The following is an 8,663-nucleotide window of genomic DNA, read 5'->3' as shown; positions in this document are numbered from 1 at the left end:
CAACACGAGTAAACAGTACCAGGAGAAATTACGAAAAGAATGTCGAGAACGGCTAGAAGGAACCATAGTTACCTAGACCTCCACAGGAATGGGTGCAACTTCGGGAGCTGGCGGATCCGCGGCTGCTGCTGCTGGAGCAGGCACAGGAGCGAGAACAGTGACTTTTTCATTCTTAAATTGCTTCTGAAGTTCTTTTGTCCTTTTCCTTTCACCAACCATGTTTTGTTCACATTTTTTGCTATCCAAACGGTACAATTTAAAGAAGTTCTTTTGTCGAATTTGTGCCTGGTTGACTGACTTCACCTCGAACGCGATAACTTGTGAGGAAACTGAACCATACTGTCGGGCGCCAAATGTGACAACAATGTGTAAGTTTCATATTCATGTCAATTAATTTAGGACAGCACCAGTATTGTCGAAAACGCAGCAACAATACGTCTCCTATTAAAATCACCGTTTAATTCCAACTATTGAATACAAAACTTCGCTCACTTTACTCAACCGCGTGCATAGAACAACAACGAAAGTAACACGATATCCTTTTTAAACACACCCACTAAGTACAAATACATGTCTCGATCCGATCTGAATTATTTCCGGTCATTATGCGACTTTATCAAACAATAAAAAAAACACGGCATGTCCACAGTTCCCGACACTCTCCCCCATATGTCTCGTAGCGACGTGGCATATGTAACACCGAGAACTGCCTAATAATTGTGCTATTGAGGTAAAACAAACGATGAAACCTAATGGAAAACGTTCTATAAGCAAATGTTCATTCCAACTGATCCTCCTAGGTTAAATCTTGCACTCGAAGCTCGGCGGCGACTGCTGCATCTCGTCTGGGTCTAAACGCTGGTGCTCCAGGGTCAAGTGTTGTTGTAGTTCCTCTGACACCATCCCTGTCGCACGACAGTTCCAGGGGATACAGGTGCTGAATAGGGCGTTCGATGTGGGATCGGCCGGCTCGCAATCTCGCACCACGAACTACTCCATCCCTTCCTTCAATCAGACTTTCAACAATTCCAAGGGGCCAGCTATTTCTGTTCCGCTCGGACGACTTGATAATAACTACGTCTCCAACGTCAAGAGAACACCGCTTGTCTCCAAGTTTAAGGCGGTGACGTTCGCGTAACGCACGCAAGTACTCAGCTGTCCATCGATTCCACATTGCATCCTTAGTTTTCTGTAGGAACTTGGCGCGCTTCCTCAAATCTCTTTCTTCCAGATGGTAAGGCTGTAACTCGGGCAAGATGTTGGATTTGAGAAATAGCATCGTGTTTGGCGTCAGTGTGGGGAGCTGGACATCCTCCTCCTGGTAACACAAGGGACGGTTGTTCATGGCGACTTCAATATCCAGGATAATTTCGCTTAACTCCTCCCAGTTTAGTATCCCTTGGCCAACTGTCTTGTAAAATGCTGATTTCATCAACCCGATCAGACGCTCAAATTGCCCTCCCCACCAGGGCGCACGGCTGAGGTTAAACTGCCAAATGATGGACTGATTGCTAAGAAACGAATGAAACTCTTCATCCTTCTGTACCTTCTTTAACCACTTGGCGGCAGCGACAAACGTCTGACCGTTGTCTGAGTAGACCCTTGATGGCCGTCCTCTTCTGGCGATGAAGTGCTTTAGGCTCTTAATGAACTCCCCGGTCTCCAAATTCGGTAGTAACTCTAAAAACACTCCGCGGGTGAGACTACAGGAGTACAATACCACATACGCTTTACGCATCTCCTTGCGCTTGTTACGGTACTTCACCGGTCCGGCAAAATCCACACCAATCACGTTGAAGGGCGTGTCGCCTTCGGTTCTTTCTCTTGGCAGAGGTGCTGGTGGCGGATTTGCGAAAGCTACGGCTTGAAACCGTTTGCAGCCACTGCAGTTTCTTACGACTCTCTTCGTTAATTTTCTAAGGCGGGGTATCCAGTATCTCTCTCTTACGCTGGCCATTGTTAGGCCAACTCCCCCATGGAGTGTAGTTACATGGGCACGTTGCACAATCTTCGTCGCAAGTAGAGCCGTGTCCGGCAGGTACACAGGATACTCGCCTTGGATACGTCCTCGGCATTCGAGCACACCCTCTTCATTAGGTTGCAGCTGCTCTTGGTCTTGCTCGAAACTGACGTTGTTGAATCCTTGCTGCTGGGCCCTCTTGACCAAGAACGTCTCATGCCTCTTTACCTCGGCTGTGCTCAGTGGTCCCTTGGCTTTATTGGTGGAGTTCCGAGAATTGCGCAAGAATCTCGCTACCCAAGCACCAATTCTCAATGCTTTGCGCAAGTCAAACTTCTCAAGGACAACTTCGAGGTCACTCTTGCCTTCTACTCCCACTGCGAATAACTCTTGTTGCACCTTTCTTTCTGCTAAACTCTCTGGGGAAGGTTTTGTTACGACTTCAGGTGGCCAATTGGCTGGATCTGTAAGCCAGGTGGGTCCATTCCACCACAGCTGCGCTCCAGTTACACTACCACCGCGACTTCCTAGGTCGGCTGGATTGTCTGCTGATGGAACATGATGCCATAGCACGTTTGGGTGAGTCTGAATCTTCTTTACGCGATTCGAGACGAACTGACGGTATTCTCCCCGATCTCCAATCCAATGTAAGGCTACTGAGCTGTCTAGCCAGCAATGAAGAGTAGTCGCAAGAGGAAGTCCTTCCAATGCTTGGCGTACATTGCTGGCCAAATTCACTGCCATGTGTCCTGACACAAGTTCTAGGCGAGGAATGGTTAGACCTTGTTTGGCAAGACGAGACTTCGCAGTAACCAAACCTTGCGACACCCCTGATGCTTGCGTCACAACGGCGTAGACTGAGGCACACACTCCGCGGCCACTGGCGTCACCAAATGCGTGGAGTTCAATCTTATCGATCTCTTGCTGGTAGAGAGGAATACTGCGTTTCGCCGACACTTCTTCCGGTAGGCCCTTTTCCCACTTTCTCCACTGGTTTGCTATCTGCTCTGGCAACGGAGCGTCCCAAGCGTTCCTTTGGATACATGATTCTCGGTAGAGAACTTTTCCCTCGAGCATGACTGGTGACACAATTCCAAGCGGGTCGTAGACTTTCGCCAAATTAGCCAGGATACCACGCTTTGTCTCTTCGGCTGGCAGTTCAGGAAAGCTCACATGCAGGGTATCTTCAACCTTGTCCCCACCAAGTCCAAGTAGTTTACACTCTCCAGCTGCTGTTCCATTCTCTAACTGCTCCTTGGCGAATGATGGTTCGTAATCTTCACAGGATGTCTCTAGTTGCTTTTCGTTTGAATGCCACTTGTGCAGTTCGAATTTAGCATTGGCGAAAATCTCGGTAGCTTTACGCTTTAAACGTTTTGCTTTCTCTGAAGTAGGTCCTCCCGAAATCAGGTCATCCACGTACAGACTTCTGCGTATCTCATTCACACTATCAGGATATCTGGACTGCATGTTCTCCAAGTGCTGTTGAATCACCCCATTGAGAAGGAACGGTGAAGGGGCGAGGCCAAACACCACTCTGGTAAAACGCAGAGTTTCAACCTGTTTTCCTGTCTTGTCAGCGATCCAGTGGAATCTCAAGGAATCTCTCTCGGTTTCTCGTATCCGCACTTGTAGGAATGCACGGCGAAGGTCACCAGCGACGGCCACAGGATGAAAACGGTTACGAACAATGACACTCCACAGCTTATTATGTAGCGGAGGTCCAGCATGTAGGCATTCGTTCAGCGATGGTGCTTTCTCTTGCGCACGGGCTGACGCGTCGTACACGACTCGCAGCTTCGTCGTCTCAGCACTCCGACGCACGACAGCACGATGGGGTAGATAAAACTCTCTTCCAGTTACCTCAGCAGGTGCTGGCTCTACTACGCCTTCTCGAAGTTGCTCTCTGATCACAGCGTCATAGTCGTCGAGCATGTCGGTTCTTCTCAGCTTCCGTACAAGAGTGTTCAATCTGCGTAAACTTCCATCTCGGTTGTTTGGTAACGGAGGACAGTTTCCCTTCCAAGGAAGTCCAGTTTCGTACCATCCTTCTGAAGATCGAACTAACTGTTCTTTGAATTCTTCGTAAACGTCACCTTGATCTCCGGTTGAAGAGTCTGCCAGACCAAGGACATCAAGTGCGCACAACCTCTCGTAATCTGCGTTCGAATTAATGGCTAGATAAGCATTTGCCAACTCCCTGTCAGCTCCAGGCGACATCATTGTCCAGCCAAAATGGGTGAACTCGGCAACTGGATCTCCACCGCAACCCACTCTCAAACGCTCTTCAGTGCGAATCTTCGCAAAATCATTCGCGCCCAGCATGATGTGTACGGGTAGCCTGTCTTTAGTGTCGTCATCATCCATTCGCACCCCGTTGAAATGAGAATTCACCTCAAGTATTTCCTTGTAACGTGGGTTCTCCAAAACCAATAACTCTCGCTTGTTGACTTTCGTAATATCAACTTCCAGCTTGAACTCATCTTGTACAGAATCAATGACCACACCAAACACCTGCATCGTTCTCGTAGTGATTCCGGTGAGCATGGCTATCTGCCTTAGTCCAGTAGACTTTGGCCGTGCATTGATTAAATCAATCGCGGTCGATGAAGCGTATGAATGGCTCGCGCCACTGTCTAATAAGGCTCTGAATTTGTAGCCGCCAATTTTTACAACTACGACTGGGTGAATCACTGCTGTGTTTCCGATGTTATTTGCTGTCATCCCCGGCTCGCGTGCTTGAACTCTGTCGCATAGTGACGTGTGATGCCTTGCGTGACAATCTTGACACGTGGATTTGCTCCTACAATCTTCGGCTCGGTGTCTAGATCCCGTGCAGTTAAAACACAGTCTTTTATCCAGGAAAATCTTCTTTCTTTGTTCGACACTCACGACTTTGTCACAGTCAATAGCTTTGTGATCGGAGCGTTCACAAAATAAACATCCACGGGCGGTCGTCTGGTTCCCATCATCACGTTTTGCATAAAATGCTCTTGTTTTTTCTCTCTTGTTGTTAGGAATCGCCTCGACCTTGGGCCTTTGAGCTTCTGAGATTGGATTATTGATCGTCCACTTCTCCAACGCTTCTAGGAATTGTACAAAGGACCACTCGCTCCAATTTCCGTCCATCATCGCAAGCTCGATCTTAATGATTCCCAGCTTGTCAAATGTAAACCTCACAGCGGCGTCAAGTTTGCTTAGGCTTTGCAATGTTTGTAATGATTCGATGTTAAATAACAACACCTCATAGAATTCATGAATTTTCTTCACATCCCTCTCTCTGATTGCAGGCAACTCCAATATGTTCCGAACATACGTTCCCACAACTTCACTGGTTTTCCCATATCGTCTCGCAAGAAGATGTTTGGCCCTTTGATAACCATCTCCTGTGAACGGAAGTCCATCGATCAGATTTCGGACCTTTGTGACCAATAACTCTTTCAGATACGAAAATTTCGTAACGTCAGGGATAGATGACTTGTCGATTTGGGTCTCGAACTGACCCCAGAAACGCATCCAGTCTTGAGGCGTTCCATCGAATTTAGTTATCACAAGCTTCGGCATTTTCGCAACTTCGCTAGTCGCTCCTGTGGTTTCAGTTGACTTTTGAGCTTGTTGTAACTCGAGCTTTTTCTTCTCAAACGCTAATTCTTCGGCGTGAGCTTGTTCTACAGCTTCTTGTTGTTGCTGTATCTTTTCTTTCTCCAATGCGATGGCTCGCTTGTGCTCGAAAAGAGCGGCTTCATGCCTCACATGGCGATCGATTTGCTCTATTTTGTCAGCCAACTGACGCATACATGTATCCGCTTCGTCAACTGCTGCTTCGACATCTGCTGCCCATTCTTGTATTTTTTCCTCGTTCTCACCTTCTGTAAACTTTTTCTCTTCTATCGATTCCTTTAGGGTGATCACTGCGGTCGCCATGCTCTCGAGCGAAGTTTTGTGCCTCTCCAAAGCCACACGATCATCTTTTTGCAGGATTTCCTCCGTCTTCTTCACTCTAAAGTTTAACGTTCTGATCTTGCCGTCCAAGTCTGCTAGTTGTTTATCCATAATCGCTCAACTATATACGTCCCGTCGGAGGTGCCAGTTTGTCGAAAACGCAGCGACAATACGTTTCCTATTAAAATCACCGTTTAATTCCAACTTTTGAATACAAAAACTTCGCTCACTTTACTCAACCGCGTGCTTCGAACAACAACGAAAGTAACACGATATCCTTTTTAAACACACCCACTAAGTACAAATACATGTCTCGATCCGATCTGAATTATTTCCGGTCATTATGCGACTTTATCAAACAATAAAAAAAACACGGCATGTCCACAGTTCCCGACAAGTATCACCCACTTCGGGCCTAAAATTTTTAGATTTTTCGTTCGATCCTTGCTATTAAAGGAGTAGTATCATGGTAATTATCCGCTTTATTTTGACCATAAATTTACCAAATCAATCTTCAGTGACTTTTTCATTCTTAAATTGCTTCCGGGAGTTCATCAGCCCGACATTTTCAAGCTAAGCAATGAACTGTTTCATCTTGGCTACGCGTAACCAAAAACACTTAAGAATGCTTCCTGTGAGCAAAAATAGCCGTTTTGAAGAAAATGTGGCCATTAACTTTCGTTTACCGTGGGAGAACAGGTCTTCTTTGCTTTCCAGATTTTTACTAACAATTCCTGTCACCGCCCCTTTAAGTAGCATTTGATCTGCCTATGATCATCTGTAGTTCAAATTTCGTTCGTATAATAAGGATCTTAATAACGCATTTTAGAGCTACAGTTATATTTTACGCCCACAAAGAGATAACTTTACAGATGAAATGTCTATAATCAAAGTGCCAGTGTCGTTACTCGAGGATATGAAAGTTACCGCGATTGTTTAAAATTGGCAGGCTGAAGTTTTCTTTATGCATTAGTCAGTGTGATATAACAGCTGGATAATTGTGTAACAGCAAGGGGGCTCTCACTGATATGCAACTAGATACCCAAAAAGATGCATGTATGTGAGGTGATCCACTTTGGTGGAATTCAACCGTGTAAAATAGGTGTACTATTTCCCCAGTAGGCATAAGATTACTCTTTAACACATCCTTTATAAAGAGCTGTACCATGTGTTTAAAGTTCCTAGCACAGGTGACGGGGTCTGTTTGAACAAGGTCTGTTTTTTTTTTGCCAGGTCATATTGTTAACGTCATCATTAGCATATGTCGTTATGGCGTCCGGCCACGTTTGTCGTCTTACGGCGCTAAGAGAACTATGGCTACAATTGGACAGGTAAAGGACCTTCTAAAGAAGGAACTTGAACCGCTTCATTCTAAATTGGAGACTATGTCTACTGAGTTCAGTGAATTAAGAGCATCAGTTCAACTTTTCTCGGACAAGTATGGCGATCTATTGAAACAAATCAAGCAGTCGAACGAAAAACTTCATCAACAGAGGACAGACTTGAGTAAGACCAACTCCGAAGTAAATAACATCAAGAAAGATCTTATGAGCATGGAAGAGCAAATAGCAAATACCTCCTATGAGATTGAGGAAGTTGGTCAATACCTTAGAAGGGATTGTTTGGAAATATCGGGAATCAAGGCGACGAGCGACTGTTCAGCCGAATCAATCAGTTGGCAAAGCTATTGATGTTTCAGTTAACGAACAAGATATTTCTATTGCGCACCCTATACCGTCTTACAATGCTGCTGCTCCACCAAAAATAATTGTGAAATTTACCCGACGAAGTGTGAGAAATACCTTCTACTCCAATCGGAGGAAACTGGCTAACAAGAAAGCAAGAGACCTTCCTGACCTTGACCTCGAGTCTGACGCTAACATCTTTATCTCTGAATCCCTCACGCCGTATAAAAAAAATTATTTGGTAATGTAAATAAAGAAAAAAAGCGTTTGAAGTGGAAATTTATATGGACTTTCAATGGAAGAATTTTCATTAGGAACAACGAACATTCACCAGTAGTCATGTTTGATACGGAAGACGATCTTAAAAGATTTCAAGATGAACACCCTCGCACCCATTAGTCAGGTCGACTACTTTACTCGGGTAAGAACGGAATTGCTATCAGTAATAATAATAACAACGTTGTTATTGCATCTAGCGACAAATATTAATTTATCATGCATGTATACTTTATTTAGAAATATGTTCTAAACCCTTAAATGGCTACAAGCTTTAATGCTTTACGTGAACTCCCATTTCATGATCTGCATCACCAAGAATTCATTCGAGCTACGGGAGCATGGGTTCATCACACTCCAACTTCTTTATTAAATTCCAAGGATCTTTTCCAGGATACAATTGAAAGTCCAGAAAAAAATGATGACCTACAGGGTATCTCTCACGAAAATTACTCAGAGTCAAAATATTACACTATCAAACAATCAGGGACTCTTTTTCAAATAGCCAAGAGGAAAAATGGATTTTCTATGCTCCATTTAAATATGCGTAGTTTACCTAAAAACCTATCATTACTGGAGGACTTTATTACCACGGTTGAAGAAGCCCCTGAAATCATTGCTATCTCTGAAACGAAGTTAAAAGAAAACAACATACACAACATTAGCATTCCGGGTTATTCATTTATAAATACTAACTCCAGAACTGCAGCTGGAGGTGTTGCCATTTATATTGCTAATGAATTAGATTTTTTTCGAAGGCGTGATATAGAACTATCGGGAGACAACATTGAGTCGTGCTG

At 44.8% G+C, this 8,663-nt stretch overlaps 1 protein-coding gene and 1 long non-coding RNA gene across 2 annotated transcripts in view; one reads left to right on the top strand and one right to left on the bottom strand.

Annotated features, from left to right (window-relative positions):
• Nucleotides 1–442: 442 nt before the first annotated feature.
• Nucleotides 443–6,266, bottom strand: LOC138037591 (uncharacterized). The gene has a single exon (XM_068883497.1). The coding sequence runs from the start codon at nt 6,011–6,013 to the stop codon at nt 797–799; it is 5,217 nt and encodes a 1,738-aa protein (XP_068739598.1). The 5' UTR covers nt 6,014–6,266; the 3' UTR covers nt 443–796.
• An 897-nt stretch (nt 6,267–7,163) lies between these two features.
• Nucleotides 7,164–8,663, top strand: part of LOC138037923 (uncharacterized) — a 28,172-nt gene continuing 26,672 nt past the window's right edge. The window contains exon 1 of the long non-coding RNA XR_011130151.1: nt 7,164–8,008. This is a non-coding gene — a long non-coding RNA (uncharacterized lncRNA). The remainder of the gene's footprint in view (nt 8,009–8,663) is intronic.

The sequence above is a fragment of the Montipora capricornis genome, chromosome 1, assembly GCF_036669925.1.
Source record: "Montipora capricornis isolate CH-2021 chromosome 1, ASM3666992v2, whole genome shotgun sequence".
In the NCBI taxonomy this organism is placed as follows: Eukaryota; Metazoa; Cnidaria; class Anthozoa; order Scleractinia; family Acroporidae; genus Montipora; species Montipora capricornis.
Note: the sequence above shows the minus strand (reverse complement) of the source record. Positions and strands in the feature narration are given on the sequence as shown.

What these genes read in the sequence shown, in the direction of transcription:
- LOC138037591 (XM_068883497.1), bottom strand. Translation starts at nt 6,013, where the DNA reads ATGGATAAACAACTAGCAGACTTGGACGGCAAGATCAGAACGTTAAAC.